The 17089-nt window shown below is 38.1% G+C and overlaps 1 protein-coding gene across 6 annotated transcripts in view; it reads left to right on the forward strand.

Moving 5' to 3' along the window:
• Positions 1-16112, forward strand: part of LOC121874867 — a 16332-nt gene extending 220 nt beyond the window's left edge. The window contains exons 2-8 of one of the 6 annotated variants that reach the window (XR_006090506.1): positions 1284-1377; positions 3352-3439; positions 7724-8052; positions 8587-8851; positions 12623-12752; positions 14159-14332; positions 15750-15860. Coding sequence is in view for 5 of the 6 variants with exons in the window: in XM_042379163.1 (XP_042235097.1) it covers positions 297-315; positions 1284-1377; positions 3352-3439; positions 7724-8052; positions 8587-8851; positions 12623-12752; positions 15750-15940 (1116 nt within the window). In the remaining variant the exon portion in view is untranslated. Of the gene's footprint in view, positions 1-162; positions 316-376; positions 616-1283; positions 1378-3351; positions 3440-7723; positions 8053-8586; positions 8852-12622; positions 12753-14158; positions 14333-15749 lie in introns of those variants that run through there. The other 5 variants (XM_042379163.1, XM_042379164.1, XM_042379166.1 and 2 more) reach the window with 5 other exon arrangements.
• The last annotated feature ends 977 nt before the right edge of the window (positions 16113-17089 follow it).

A 17089-nucleotide genomic window follows, 5' to 3' on the forward strand; every position in this document is an offset into this window, starting at 1 on the left:
GTGTAAAAGCAATACAAGTATTCAGTTTAGAAAGTATATCGGCAACGCATATATATAATTAGCCAAAGCAAATGTAGACTTGCTTGACCATTTCACAGAATAAATATTATTATTACTATTAATGTTATTTTTTGCCAATTAGTGGCTTATCTGTTGCTCTTTCCTTTAACCAATGTGAACAACATGATCGCCCGCCATTTGCAAGTCCTTGTAGACTACTCTGCCTCCACAATAGCTTTGTGAAAAGTGTTGTGTTTCCTTAAAAATTGGAGGATACCAGTGACATTTAAGGAATAATGAATGGTTCAGTAAAATGTAAGAATACTTTAATATGTGTTATAAGACTGTTTATTAAATTAGAATGCGATTTTTAAGATGTCTATCATTGCCGTCTTCAAAAAGCTGGAGATGTCTACAACACATTTCTTCAGCTGTAGAAACATGAATGAACCTCAGTAGCTCTGGTATACCAAGAGTATTTTAGTGCTTTAATAGGGTTTAAAGGGAAACCCGAAACAAACGTGGACACAGTTTATAGAAGAAAGAAGCAGTATTGTGGAGTAATGTGAAAAAGGGAGGATATCTCTGAATATCGACATGAATTTACACCAGGTTGTTGATATCAGTGTTGTTACTAATGGTCAGGTGGCAGGCACATGATATCCTGTATTTTAACTTAAATGTTACCTAATTCTATGCTACTCCATGCTAAATGTGCATGTGGATAGGAATGTGTTTTTATTTTAGTGGTATTATTTTAGTTTTGGTCTTCCTGGGAATCTAAGGTTAGGTTAGGTTACATTAGTTTGGATATCTAAATACAGGGATGGTCGAAACTATAATTTTACCACTCACATTAACCTGACTAAAAGAAGATAAGGTATTATTGTATTAGTGGGGCCAAATCAATTTCTTAATTAAAAATAAATTTTTTGCATAGTTCAGACTATTCTAAGACACTTTTCTTGTATGGCATTTCGGTCGGAAACGAATGGTTACTGAAATATTGCTTGCTTTAAGTTGGAATGTCGCCCACTTACGCAAATTTACCAAAGATTATTAGCATAGATTAGCATGGTTGGCGTAGCACACCTGCAGGTACAGTCCTCTTCACTAGTGCATTTACAGTGACAGGGGACTGTGCCTTTATGGTCTTTAAAAAGCTGATGTATGTAACATGTAAACTGCTTCATACTTTCTAAGTTATCTATATTATCTTGAATATCTTTTTTTGAATTAAAAGCACTTTATGTGGATGATTTAAAATATGCTTGTAATTCTAGGGTCGGATGAGTCTACCCGGGAGTTTATTCAACTACGGTACAAGCTTCGTCATCTTTTCAATGGACGTAAGCATCAGTGCGAGAAGGCTTACAGGTAAAAAGTTCCTAATATAGCTACAGTGTTATTTGAGTTTAATGTCTGAATGTCATGATCATAAGACTGAGTTTTCTTTTAATTAGCTTTTTTTGATATTACAGAATCTTGTAGAAAATTAAAATTTTAGATCACAGTATAAAATTGTGACCAAGTCCCAGGTTGCTGATCTGTCTTTCTGTCTGCCTTATTTACACACAATTGCAGGGTCTCAATTGCCTCTCTTACTATTGACAACATATACTGTATAACTTTTCTCACTCTTGATATGTTTTATTATTCCTATTCTTTTATTTTCCAATGAAATCAGCTAACAATAATATTGACTTGGTTAGAGTCAATAGTTATAAAACACAGTATTTACCAATTACACTTTCCAAAATAGAAGATCCACCAATCACATTTCAGGATGCAATCATTCTGTCAAATTCTAAAATAGATATTTTAGGCCTCACCATTTCCTCTAATATGTCATGGAAACCACACATCCACAACATTGCTAAAACTGCCTCCCAAAAGCTGGGAATGCTGTACAGATGCCATAGTTACTTCACCCCTGAACAGTTGCTTCAAGATTATAAGGGATTCATATATCCTAACTTGGAGTACTGCTCTCATATCTGGGGTGGCTCTTCTTCTGTCCAACTGTTAGATAAGGTGGAATCAAAGGAATTTCGTCTTGTTAACTCTCCTTTAGTTTAAAATCTCTCTTCCCTTTTTCTTCTCCACAATGTTGCTTCACTCTCTCTCTTTTGCAGGCACTTTAACGGGCAACGTTCGGTGGATTTGGCATCCAGTGTACAGGCGGCAAGGCCGTGAGCTCGTAACACACTTCTTGCCCACGGTGCCCACTGTTTCTCTGTGGATGTCGGTCACACTAGAATAACCCGTTATAGTACATCCTTCTTTCCTCACACAGTCAAACTGTGGAATGCTCTGCCTTCTTCTGTGTTTCCATACTTGTACAATCTGCCTCACTTCAAAAAGCTGGTTTTCTGGCATCTTAGTGGTGTAGATTAATATACTGTAGTCTTTTTCTCTTCTATTTGCTTTCTTTTTACTCTTATTTTTGCCCCCAGGCCCTGTTGTGGGTCTATGACCTGTACCCGGGTGGGCTGTTCCCCATAAAAAACTACAGTACGTATATATTAATATATTTTGAGAAAGAGAAGTGATTCCTGGTGAAAGTAAAGTTTAAATAATATTGCTAATTTTTTTTTTTATTATTTTCATGGATGGGATACTGAGAAAGGTGAAGGGGGATGGATAAAACCTTTTTCAGTTGGGATAAAAAATTTATTGTATAAAAATTGATGGTATGATGGCTCCTGTTTGCAGATGACACTTACTCTGGTTTGTGGTTACATGAAAAGTTGCAAATGATAGGGAAATGATAGGTTAGGAAGGACGTGTAATGTATGAGAAAGTTAATACAGTACTATAGTCATTGTCAACAAAAGTAAGGTGTTTCAACAAAATACAAAAAGAAAGAAGATAGTTTGTATGGAGACAGAATGTACAAAGAGAGGTGTTTTAGTCACTTGAGTGGATGTTTTAGCAGATAACATTTGAGTTGGGTAAAGAGAGAGAGCCTACAGTGTAGGAGGGAAAGTTAGAGCAGGTCAGAACCAAAGATCGACAAATTGGCTTGTACGCAGGGACAGTTATGTACCACAAGTGGGACACACAACCACCTCACCTAACACAGGGAAGTGTAAGAATGAGCAGTGGTACTGGTGTTTCCCAAGGGACTTGCCCACTCCACATCTCAGTGTGGCAAGAACACTTAAACACATGGCTGCTATCAATACTTTGACTTGTTTTGCTTACTGGAGGTATCACAGTTATATATACTGTACTATAGGGTGCATATAGAGTACGAGTAATTAGATATAGCATGGTAAGCCATATTTTAGATAATTTAATATATTTTTATTTATGTCAACAACCTAAGTGGAAATTTCTTTATCATAGTCGGATCGTGGATGAACTAGGACTGACCCACATCATAACACCTACACAAGCTAGAAAAAAATGGTCCAATCTACTGCAAAAATACATGGTAAGTGGCAAGGTGAGGACTTGGCCAGTCTGGCACTTGTTGATGACCATCAATATAAAGTCTCCATTTCTTTAGCTAGTGGATGCTCTTTCATTGCAGTGATTGTTGGTGGTTTAGTGGTAACCTTCAATCTCTCAGTATTATGTCCTGGGATCAATCCCCAATCCAGGACAGATGTGAGAAGGATGTTATGCAGTATGATCCTTCCTAACATTGCAGGTTTTCCTTGGGTACTGCGATTTTCTCCTGTACTAACACTGGATGATAAAGGTCGTAACAGATCATACCAACCACCCAAATGGCTAGGCAGCTGATATGATAAAAGAAAAAATTAATGGCATATGAGGATTGTTTTTGGTACATACAAACACTTTGAATAAGCTATTTTAATCAAAATGCTCTTTTCACGATATTTTGACATTACAGTACTGTAAGTAATATCTCCATTAGCAGGAATCCCTCAAACCCGGAACTCTCCGATACCCGGAATTTAAATTATTTCGGAAAATCGTTCCTGAAGCCAGAAGTCTCCAGAAAATTATGGCTTTGGGAACGATTTTCCGAGGGGCACATTTTCAGAAAAATTCTGAGAAAATTTTCCAGATACCCGGAAAATTCCGGGATGGGGGGAGTTTTTTCCGGGTTTGAGAGATGAAAATCAGGTGCATTTTCTGGAAATTCCGAGAAAAGTATCCGGTACCTGGAAAATTCCAGGGATGGGGGATATTTTTCCGGGTTTGAGAGATGATGTAATGGGCAATTTCTGGAATGTCTGAGAAAATTTTTCCGTTACCAGGAAATCTCTCATTCCGGAAGTGCTTTGCACCAATTGTTCTGGCTAACGGAGATATCACTGTAGTATTACATTCTACAGATATTCCGCGTTTAGCATTAATTCACTTAACATTAGTTCGGTTTGGTGATTAAAAAAAATACACCTTTCCCACTTAATGTTAGGTCAGAATTTGGTTTAGCAATAGCTTGACTTACTAGTAAGAGGAAAAACTGGTGATGAAGTGGTCTGTGAAATGGCATGTTGCCATTGTTACATGTAATTAAACAATAAAAGTCATGCAACAAAGCGTGTTGGCACTCGTGCCTTCATTGTTGAGCGGTGGCAATTGAACAGTGATTACATAAGAGCATCAAGATCGTATAACTGATATGAATGTGTAAATCGATGTAGGATTATTAAAGTTATTCACGATTTTATATTGAAAAAACTCTCTACTGACCAGAGAAATAGGCTGGGATGTATACAATGACAAAATCATATGACAAGATTTATTCAGAAAATTTTTAATGAGTTTCATGGCTGTGATTGACCATCCACAGTGACAACAGTGACCACGGTGGAGGCTGAAAATAAATTGAAGTGAAAAAAAATTGGGGGCAAGCAATCAGGCACCAGTGCCTGGAAGTAACCAAGATATATTATTGGTGCAACAAAGAAGGTTTTTTTTTTGGATGTGTGTTTTCTCAAGGACTGTAATTGTGCTTATGATCCACCATTCACAGTGAGATACAGTGTATATAGTGATAGTACTTATAGATAAATCCATTGATGAGATTTGGAAAAGAGAACATAGTAGTAAAAAAAAAAAAACTAAACAAGCCGAACTGTCACAAACAGCATTATTGCTGCCCCAAAGAAAGTATTTTTTCTGTGCTTTCTAAAGGACTGATTGTCCATATAATTCACCATTCATAGTGAGATACAGTGCACATAGTGATAGTATGTAGAGATACTAACAACTTATCGAGGAGAACTGGAAAAAGCAAACAGAAAACAAGTCAAACTGTCATGGACAGCAGCACTGGACAGACGAGGGTGCCAGCAAGTTCATGAATGGCAGGACAGTTAAATGATTTTCTAAATAATATTAGTCTGCCACAAGGGCATGATCACTCACACATCTTAGTTCATTTAGATTACAATTAGTAGGTGTGATTATAAAGGAAGTCATCCCAGCGAAGAGTAAATTTCTTTGGCAGAATAAAGTGGAAGATTATGAAGGTGGCATCCCCCCCTCCCCCCAACACACCAGACACGAGACCTACGGTGGGAGCACTGCTGTGTTGTGAGGCTTTAAAAGGCCCTTGACAGAAAGGCACAAAAGCAATTATCATAGTAAAAATAAGTACAGGTATTATTACTATTAAACCATCTGTAGAATTACGTATAACACATCGTAAATTGGGTTAAGACTAAGAAGAATCTTACAGAGTCTGGACATCCCCCACTATCTCCCCTCAACCCCCATTCCCTCAGGATTGACAACGGCCACTGCTGTCAAGCACTACGTGTCCCACAGGTGTAAGTACATAAAAGGAAGAAGACAGTTTATGACAGGACATGAAAAAGGCATGGGGAACCAGAGACCAAAACCCCAGGGTCACCAAGTAGCTTGCTGACGTGCAATTGCTGCAAAGGGATGACGTCTAGGAGAAGATTGTGTTGGTAAGACAGCATCAGCGTTTAGGATGTTGCAGAATGCGATAAAGCAAAAAGGCTGTTGCTGGTACTGCCCTGACTGCATAACCAAAGTAAAGGAGGCTATTGCAGATCATCATAAGGGAATGAAAAACTTAAAGAAGACAATAGAGATCCTCGCTAAGACTTGAGGAAGTAGCTGACAGAACGGAGGGAGGAGTAGTGAAGAAATTTTATGCTCAGGCTTTAGCAGGGTCACAGAAGTTGACGGAGAGTAATGCAGAATCTGAACAGATCCTTCAGCAGCTAGGGATTCTGCAGAAGTGTATTGAATGGCAACTAGTAGACCTACTGATAGGGGAGAGGAGGAACAATGGAAATGTTTTGAGTTCAAGAACAGCATAATAGTGTGTGTAGTCCCTCAGAGCCAGTCGGAGGAAGTTGAGAGTAGGAAAACACATGATAAGTTGCAGTTTGAGAGTATTTGTACAGAGGCTCTTAAAATGTCAGCCCCCCTCAGGATGTGAGGACGCTGGGACAAAAGCAGGAGGACAGGTCTCTTCCCTTAAGGATCACACTAGTGAGTGAGGATAAGAAATGGGAAGTTATTCGGCAGGCAAAGAAATTAGCAAGGAGTGAAGCATTTAGGAATATATTCATACACCCAGATTGAACGGTAATGCAGAGGGAACAGCACAAAAAACGCCTATGGTACTTGAAGCAGAGGGAGGATTCTATGAGAAACGGGGATGGACATACATGGGTTATGTACAAGGGAATGGTAGTGGGAGCAAGAGCGCCAACACAGAAGCAGGGGACAGCGAGACACCTTCCACCCAGGAGGAGGTGAGTACATGTAAACAATGTCATCTTTGACCACACCCCACAAAATACAATGTATTTAGCAAATGCTGTAGCTGCTGAGAATGTAAGGAGGCCGGAGTCATTACCAAGATCAGAGATATTACCAAGAACAAATTCCTGCTTGAAAGTCATGTCCAGTACACTAATACTGACACGTTTTTTGACAAGAGAGATAAGGTGTTGTAGAACTGTTGTGCAAGAACAGGGGAATGTGAGTTCAATATAGATCGATATGACTCATTTATGAACCTCTCTCAAACAACTTGCAAGAGGGGTGTGGATATCTATGCTAAGTAAGACCTTAGAGCCAGCCAGGTGAGGGTACAGGGGATGATATTTTTAAAGAATAAAAGCGGTATAAAATTAAGTTAAAGGGGAGAGACTTACTTATTGTCGGGTGTGTCTAGAGATCTCCAAACTGTAGCTTATTAAACTAGAGTTGTTGGGGGGAAAAAGGATCATCTGTCATTACCGTAACCTTTGTGAAGTAGCTACCATATGAGTATTTTTTAGATGTTATGCTATGTGAACATATGCTATTGTGTCTGTGTGTAAAATGAGTGTAGGGTAAAGCATGTACTGTAGATCATTTTCCTAAAAAGTATTTAATCAGTATTAACTTGACAGGACAAAATGTGTGAAGTTATTGATGGACTTTTTTGTTTTAAGTTATATTTACATGTACTGTACTTATTTCTTGTAATAGGTGGCTAAAAGGATGAAAAGATGCCAGTCATTTCATGGTTTGGTACACTTGTTCAGCACCATTATACTGTATTGTAGTAACATTAACAAATAAAAATATTAACACTGAAAATAATTTTCAGTAATGCCATATGTTTTTAAATATTATTCATGGATGAATTGTAAGTCAAAAGCAAGAATTACAATGAAGTAATCAGCTCTGTTGGAAATTGATAATTTTAGTCATAAATTGCCTTTCACAAATTTGTATAAAGCAGTGCATATCCCATTTCCCACCACAGGACATTAAAGGAGGCTGTTCTACAGCAAATGCAGACTGGCCATACTTTCAAATACTTGATCAAGTAGTTCCTCTCATGAGAAAAGAAAAGATTGAAAAAATACCACACTCAAGTTTAGACCACAGAGATCTTGATGCACCTCAGGACAGTTTACCCAGCCCTCTAACCACTCCTATTGTTCCTGAACAAGATCCTTTGTCAGAGGCCTCTGATCCCTTATCAGTGACCTCTGTAAATACTGTTATGGTGTCAGCCCAGTCATCCACTGTAGGAGATGGTAAATGCAAGATTGAAGCTGTCGATGGTGAGCCACCTCGGAAAAGGGGAAGGTATGGAACCTTTATCTATACAATACGATACCGTACTCCTGTTCTAGTTTAACTCTCTCTGCTATGTTGCCCATTGTAATGGGGGGTTACTTACTAGGGGTCCCATGAGCTCTTTTAGCTGAGTTCCTGGCACCTTCAAGTGTTGTTTTGTTAATATTTATCAAATTGATCCCCATTCCTTCCTTCTCTTCCACAGCCAATCTCAAATTAGGGGTTCATGTTGAGGTTGCTCCCCCTCGCTAGAAGGAATTAGGAGGAGGTACTTAGTTAGATTTAATCACTGCTCTAGACAATCTTTCACTTTTTTGGAGGAACTAAAGCAGCTTGTTCTCTCTTAGAAGCCTATGACAGAGAAGGGAGTGGTATCATTGCATTCAAAGGGATTAACAGATTTCACCTTACTGGCATCCACAGAGTGAAAGGGTTTAAAGAATGCTTTCAGGATCAATTCTCCATTTCTGCATCTGTTGATATACAGGTACATCTAACATTATGTTACCTAATTACCTCAAAATCTACACTTGTATTTAACAGAGGTCGACGTGCAGCTCAACGTGCCAGAGATAGATGGTGGGGTGCTGTAGAAGATGATGACATGGGCTCAGATTCAACAGGGATAGCTGTGAGAGGAGAACTTACAACTCAGCAAGGAACACCAAAATCCTCCACAGTTGATAACTTGGATCCTTCTCAAATGGAAGTCCAAACATTTCACATGCTAGAATCATGTTCTTCAGCACTGGCAGAAATCCGTGAGACACTTAGATTACACACTGAGCGACAAGAGACCTTGATGCAGGTCAGTTTTCTTGATTCAGGGAAGTTTGGGAATTTTCTGAAAGAATCAGAGTTGTTTAGAATGTATTTTTACTTGAATGACATAATGACATTAGATCTCTCTTATTATTCACCTCCTCTAAGAAGTATCTGTATCCATTGATCCATCCCCACACACAAATAAAAGATAACAAAATAAACATGTTGCAATATGTTCAAAAATCCAGGTTAAGATATATATATATATATATATATATATATATATATATATATATATATATATATATATATATATATATATATATATATATATATATATATATATACAGTCAACCCTCGCTTTACGCGGTCCCACATTACGCATTTCCACGTTTACGCGGTACCCTGCCGAAACCGAAATGCTCACTTTCCGCGGTGCGTGTACCCCTTTACGCGGAGAGCGGCGCGAGCAGGGTGCGCACAAGGTCGCCCAGTCATCAAAACATTACCGAGTTCTTCACCCGCCATCCACCACAGCCGGCCCAAGTCAGTGATAGTGATAATGATAATGAGGATATGGACTTATGTGGACTTTGAGGGGTTTGACAAAGAGGCCCTGCAAGCCTCTGTGGTGGATAGTGATACAATTGATACAAGTGATACAGGTGAGGGCCAATAATCTGCCCTCTGCCTCGAAACCAACCCCCCATCCCCGTGTGCCCAGCCATCTTTTCTACTAATGTAAGTGTTAAAAAACTTAATATTATTGATATTTCTCTTAATTATTTATTGTGTGTGCATACCATCATAAAATTAAGAAGTTATTTTTACTACAACATAGGTATTGTGTCTGAAAAAGTGGAGTTTGGGGGTCGGCCCGGTCTCCATTTCAATTAATCCCATATGTTATGTTGTTCACTTTACGCGTTTCTCACTTTACGCGGGCCGCCGTGGGTTGAATTAACCCGTAAAGTGAGGTTCTTATATATATATATATATATATATATATATATATATATATATATATATATATATATATATATATATATATATATATATATATATATATATATATATATATATATATATATATATATATATATATATATATACACACACACAGTTGGGTCTCACATTACGCGGTTAATGTAACCCGGAGGGTACCGCGGAAAGTGAGGAACGCGTAAAGTGAATAACATAACATATGGGATTAATTGAAATGGAGTCCAGGCCGATCCCCAAACTCCACTTTTTGACGACACACAACTATGTTGTAGTAAAAATATTATCTTAACTTTATGATGGCATGCACACACAATTAATAATTAAGAGAAATATCAATAATATTAGGTTTTTAACACTTACATTAGTAGAAAAGATGGCTGGGCACACGGGGATGGGGGGTTGGTTCCGAGGCAGAGGGCAGATTATTGGCCCTCACCTGTATCACTGGTATCAATTGTATCACTATCCACCACAGAGGCTTGCAGGGCCTCTTTGTTAAACCCCTCAAAGTCCATATAAGTCCATATCCTCACTATAATTATCACTATCACTGACTTGGGCCGGCTGTAGTGGGTGGCGGGTGAAGAACTGGTCATGTTTTGATGACTGGGCGACCTTGTGCGCACCATTTTCGCGCCTCTTACACAACATGGCGGATGGCGGGAGGTTTGGATCCAAAAATGGCGCGGCTTGCCAGCCGCTCTCCGCGTAATGGGGTTCACGACCGCGGAATGTGAAAATGTTAGGTTCTGGCAAGGCACCGCGTTAACGGTGAAACGCGGAATGCGGGACCGCGTTAACGGTGAAACGCGGAATGCGGGACCGCGTAATATGAGGACCAACTGTATATATATATAAATAAATAAATAAATAAATATATATATATATATATATATATATATATATATATATATATATATATATATATATATATATATATATATATATATATATATATATATATATATATATATATATATACAGATTGTACCTCTCTTCTCCGGCATTCTGTGGTCCGGAAACTCCCGTGGTCCGGAACGATTTTAGTTTGTGCAATAGGTAGATAGGCAGCTTTTTTTTCTTTTTTCTTACTCATCTGAATTATTATTATTATTACAGGAGTATTAAATTTTTGCCCCTGAGGCCCTAATGTGGGTCAGTGACCTATTCCCGGGTGGGCTAATCCCCTTAAAAAAAAAAAAGCCGCGGGAAATTAAGGTTTGTTTACATCCGGCAGTTCGGCTGCTCTCTCTCTCTCTCTCTGCTTGTCTATACAGAGTACAACATTTAACCCTTCAATATATATGAGCAGTAAATAAGTGTTGCTTTCATATTCTTATGTAGAGTAATGACGATATATTTTCACATGTGCGCACTTACATACGAGCAGTCTCACTTTTTTTTACCATTAATGGTTAGCTACTTATATTGTTCCATTTATTAACATTAAATAACATTACAGGTACTTCAAGCAACCATATTCATTTTTTACATTAATTTTACTACAGCTAAACTCAGGGTCTTATTTTCTTCAGTTTTATATATAGAACCAATCAGTCACTGGTTTCGTAAGCTTTAACATAAACAATGCCGGCAGCCGTCTCGTCTCCTCTAATATTCCACGTATTATTAATAAATTGTATTGTTAATTTTGCACACACGTACATTAATTCAATAAAAACAAATTCAAGAACATTAATTAAAATATATATGAACAGTAAATAAGAGTTGCTTTCATATTCTTATGTAAAGTAATGACGATATGTTTTCACGTGTGCGCATGCGCACTTACATATGCGATCTCTCTTTTTCTTTACCATTATCGTTAGCTACTTCTATTGTTCCATTTATTAACATTAAATAACATTACTTAAAACAACCATATTAATTTTACTACAGCTACAACCAAGGTCTTATTTTCTTCAGTTTTATATGTAGAACCAGTCAGTCACTGGTTTTGTAATCAACGAAAACAATGCTGTGTCATTTCCTCATGTGTTTTAATTTTCTACGTATTATTAATGAATTGTATTGCTCATTTTGCACATATAAACATTAATTCAATAAAAAAGACATTCAGTAATAAACAATAATGAATCTTTTTGTACATAAGAGAAATGACCCTGTTTACACGATTATGCACGTCGTCTGCACGTTGGCGGGCCGTTCAAACCCGTCGAAATTCAAGTTTCCGCCGTCAAAATTTTTATTTATTTATTTTTTTGTGTGTTCCAATAAAATACGTTAAGAATTAAAAACTCGCGAAATTTGAGAAGCTACTATACGACATTTAACCCTTCAATATGTCTTCAAAGAGACCATGACGCAGAGAAAGTGCTGCTAGTGCTTCCAGGCATAAGCACAAGTCACTATCTATCCAGGAAAAGGGTGAATTTCCATGGTCCAGCAATTTCCATGGTCCGGCACCGGTCAGGTCCCGAGGTTGCCGGACTAGAGAGGTACAACCTGTATATATATATATATATATATATATATATATATATATATATATATATATATATATATATATATATATATATATATATATATATATATATATATATATATATATATATATATATATATATATATATATATATATATATATATATATTGGTTTTTATTAAATTAGACATTTGTAACCACATAAAATTAGTCTAATGCAATATATATTAATCCGTCTTTCAAAGAATACCGTATGTGAAAATTCATAGATTTATCTGTAAATAATGAATTTTTACTTTCTTCATTGTTCTCTTATAAATGTAATTTATACTTAATTTTTCCATCTGTTTTTCTGTCCCGACAGAGCCTTCAGCAAACTGTGATGAGCCAGGGAAATACTGTTAAGGAGCTGCTGTCTACCATGACCACACAAAATGCAACTCTTATTGCCCTCATGACACAGATTAACACCAGAAGCTCCCAATCATCATTAGGTCTGTATCACAACTTTGTTTTATACCCTCTTTAATTCGACAAAAAGGGGGCTCTAGGTCACTTAAATTACCGAAAAATCTGTATTAACTGAGTTTGGAATATTTTCACATTATTTGACAATTTCCAAATTTTTTTGTTTGATTATTCATTCATTTTGTGTCCAGTTCTTGCACGTTACCGTGGCTGCTACATAAAATAATCTATTTATAATTACTGTGCAAATATAAATATTTTTTTAATTACATAAAGTAATAATAATGTAAATACTACAGTAATACAGTACAGTAAATAAATGTCACACTGCAAGGTGAGGAGTGAGGTGATGAGGCAGGTGGTGCAGTGAAATGACAAGGCACTTACACAGCACACACATTAACAGCACTACTAAATACCATTATCACAGGAGAATATAACTTGCATTGCTAGAATCCTTGCAAGACAGCGAATAATTTGAATATAGACATCATATATTTTGCACAAGAGATAAAAATTAATCATCTGTATCACATTACACTAGTGATTTATGAGTTCTAGTGTATATGTACATAAATATATAGTGATTTAAATGCGATTTAGGGTATTTTAGGAGTGTTTCTGACTTTGCGAGTTTTTTGGCTTTACTCGAAGTCCCAAAAACATAACCCTCACGTAAGTTGTGAGTCTACTATACAGTAATATCTCCCTTTGCCGGAATCCCTCAAACCCGGAACTCTAAGATAGCCGGAATTGAAATTTTCTCGGAATATTGTTCCCAAACCTGGAATTTTCCGGTAAAATTACGGCTTTGGGAACGATTTTCCGAGGAGCACTTTTTCAGGAAAAAAAAAATTCCCAACACCCGGAAAATTCCGGGGATGAGGGATAATTTTCCGGGTTCAAGAAATGCTGTAATGGGCAATTTCTGGAAATTCTGAGAACATTTTTCCATTACCCGGAAAATTCCAGGGATGAGAGATTTTTTCCGGCTTTGAGAGAGTCGTCTCATTACCTAGAAATCTGTCATTCCCGGAAATGCTCTGCACCAATTGTTCCGACTAACGGGGATATCACTGGTACTTTATTTCCCAATAAAAAAATTAATTGACCTTCCCAAAGCAATTATTGAGGTTACTGTATCACACATAAAATACCCGACCTTCTCCAAATAATTAATTAAGATCTTCTCTGTCCATACAAAATCATTGACCTCCTTACCTAGGTCATTCCTTTCCTAATACTGCAGCTCATTCTTAGCACCAAGGTACACACAGTAAGTACCCATATCACACTGGTACTCTTGTTAGGTAGATGAGATCCTTCCCAGGCATTAATTCAAACCAGGACTATTTCTGTGTCTGGTATCATTAGGTCACTTAAGTGGTGACCATGAGCACCTCAAATAGCACCATCATTTCTTCACATCCAGGGTGTTGAAGTGTGAGATGTCCAGAGATCCATAAGCGTTACCTACAACACCAAGTGGATTCCTCAAAGTAAAACAGTAGTTGCTGGGCCAAGCATTTCCTCCGAGACCTCACTGGTCCCCCTTCGCCCACAGGCGTGTACACCTGCATGTATGAGATGCCGAGCATCACCGAGTGTAAATAAATGTATTTACTGGCCTGATGGGCCTTTGTATTAACACACATTACAAAACCTATTAATTAACTTATTACAGTGACAATAACATTAGGCAAGGCTTTGAGATGTATATAAAGTGCTAGATGTGCCTCTTTAAGTACTGTACTGTGATGTTGCTCTAGCTGTAGTGTACTGACCTGCGTGTGTGAGATACCGAGCATCACTGAGGACGATGGGGCAGCGTTTCATCCTGACTAGGCCTACTGGTGCCAATGCTTAAATTTCACTATCTTTATTCTGGCCCCCACACATACACTTTCTTATATATTGTGACTTCCTGCCTTATAATTACATACCTTAAATTTAAATTTTATACTACAGTAAGTGCCTGGTTCGTTAGATTTAGGTAAATTCCTTTGGCTATCTCATTACCTCAAACCATTGCTCTGTTTGTGGCTATTCGTCACATGGGGTAATGAAGTGTATTAAGCTCACACCGAGGTATATAACATATTTTCCTTGGAGTATAGTTTATGGGTCAATTCCAACACTTCCCATATGTCTGATATATTTATCCTTTTCCCAGATCATTGTTCCCATATATTTTCATCAGATACCTGAGGTAGCTATGTTTACTAATCGTACACAGACGTAAATACCATAACCTTCAGACATGGTCACACCTATTCACCATAGTACATTAGTCCATATCAATTGAGCCTTCCCAATCATCATATAGGTACCTTGAGTTCTCCCTTAATATTATCAGTATACTGCACAGACACTGGTATAATTTATATAAAACAACATACAGCATATGAATTACCCATTCCAAAAGTTTACTGTTTTCTGTGACATTCCCTACTAGTGCAGTGAATTTGAATGTTATGCACCTGTAACATGAATTAAGAAGGATTATAGAGACCAGTAGTAATGTACACAGTACCCTTGTACGTAGTTCAAGTGGGATAAAAATAGAAGCTACCAATTCGACCCCAGCTCTAAACCAGATTGCATTGAGGTAAACAAATGATGTGTTAGGTCTATTAGAGGGTCATTTTTTTAATTCCATTTTACAGCAGTACAGTACATACTGTAATGTATATGCAGTAATTCAAATGAGTTTTTGTGAACAGCTCTTATTGAATACACTACAAGTACCACCAGTGGCCTGTTTATAATGAACAGACAAATTGGTTGAATTCTTCACTCTATGCTCAGTGCCAATTTTCAGACATTAAGAACTTGAGATGGTCAATAAGTGTACTGTAATGTTTGTAAGGATTTACTTGCTCTTTTCTTCTACTGTATTAATAAGTTGGAATTTGGGATAACTTGGCTAGGGCAGAGCCCTATATGTGCCGAGTTATCGAGGGTTTTCTTGTAATTAAAATGTACCAATTTCTCTTACCATTACATTCACTGTCTATTTTTAGATATGACATCAACAAATGGCAGCTTTGATGATCAAAAACACACAACAGAGCAGCGAGGACACAACCATCGGGCAGGCCAGCTTTTAACTTCACAGCAAAATTTGATCAGTGCCTTATCACATGAGACTCAAGATTGTGAAAATCAACTAGTAGAAACCTCAGAATTAACAGATGATATGACTGGATTGTAGATTGATAATTGTTGTCAAGTTGGAACAATAAATTAGTTTTATTAGTCTTTTTATATCACGTATCCTTTACTGCATTCAAATCAAGGTGACACTTACAGTCTCCCTCAGAACTGGCTACCCTTATACATTCATGTTCTTTGCTTGTGCTCAATAAATTTACAGAAAAATATTACATATGTGTCTTGTTCTTACATTCCTAAGCAACTGATAACGTCCTTTTAATAAAATAGAAAAAAAAAATTTAAATAAGTACCCAAAGAAATGTTATTAGAAAATTTAAACCATTACAGAAATACGAAGAAATAAAATAAAAATAATACTTTGCTGTTTTTTTTTTGTTTCTTAAAAGTTCCATTTCTTCTAAACAATTCACTGACGCTCAAAACACAACAAAGTACAAAACCTGAATCTGAGAATTAAAAAGGAAAAATACTACAAAAAAAATCACAAAAAGTGACGGTTCATACAGTATTACGCCTTCCTTGTAAGAAAGGGCAGTCCTGTGCCATATGGGGAAAGACATACCATGAGAACGCCGCCTTCCCTGAGAAAGCCCCTAGGATTGCCGTTGTCCCTAAGAGCGCCCCTGGTGGATCCAACGCCCCTAACAGGTCTCCTCGGGGCACCGCCGACCCTCAGAGGGCCCTGGGGGCACAGCCGACCCTCAGAGGGCCCTGGGGGCGCCTCTGTGCCTGGCATGGCCAAGTGACCCTCACAGGGATAACGTCGATCACAGGGTCCCTTAAAGGGACGGAAGAGCCTTCAGGGGTGTTCCCAGGTATGGCGACGTCCCCAGGGGCTTTACCACAGCGGTTGCACCTTCAGAGGTGGTGTCTTCTCCTGGGTACCTCTTTGGGGCGCCACTGCCCACAATTACCCTGCCAGGTAATATGTATGACACTATCCATTGTTTTGGGGCGTGGCCTCCCTAGGAGGACCATTGTGAGCCACAGGCCTTGGCAGGGTCCTTGGGAGCAGAGGCGCCCCATTAAGAGGCCTAAGGGAAGCCACCGCCTCTAGAAGGGCCCCTGAAGGTGCCACGCCGCTGGCAGGTCCTCTGGGAGGGCCTCTGGGAGCACCATGGTCCCTAGGAACGTACCTGGAGGCGCCTCCGTCCCTGGAAAAACTCTTGGGGTCACAGCTGTCCCT

This window comes from Homarus americanus, unplaced genomic scaffold (assembly GCF_018991925.1).
Source record: "Homarus americanus isolate GMGI-L3 unplaced genomic scaffold, GMGI_Hamer_2.0 scaffold56009, whole genome shotgun sequence".
Lineage (NCBI taxonomy): Eukaryota > Metazoa > Arthropoda > Malacostraca > Decapoda > Nephropidae > Homarus > Homarus americanus.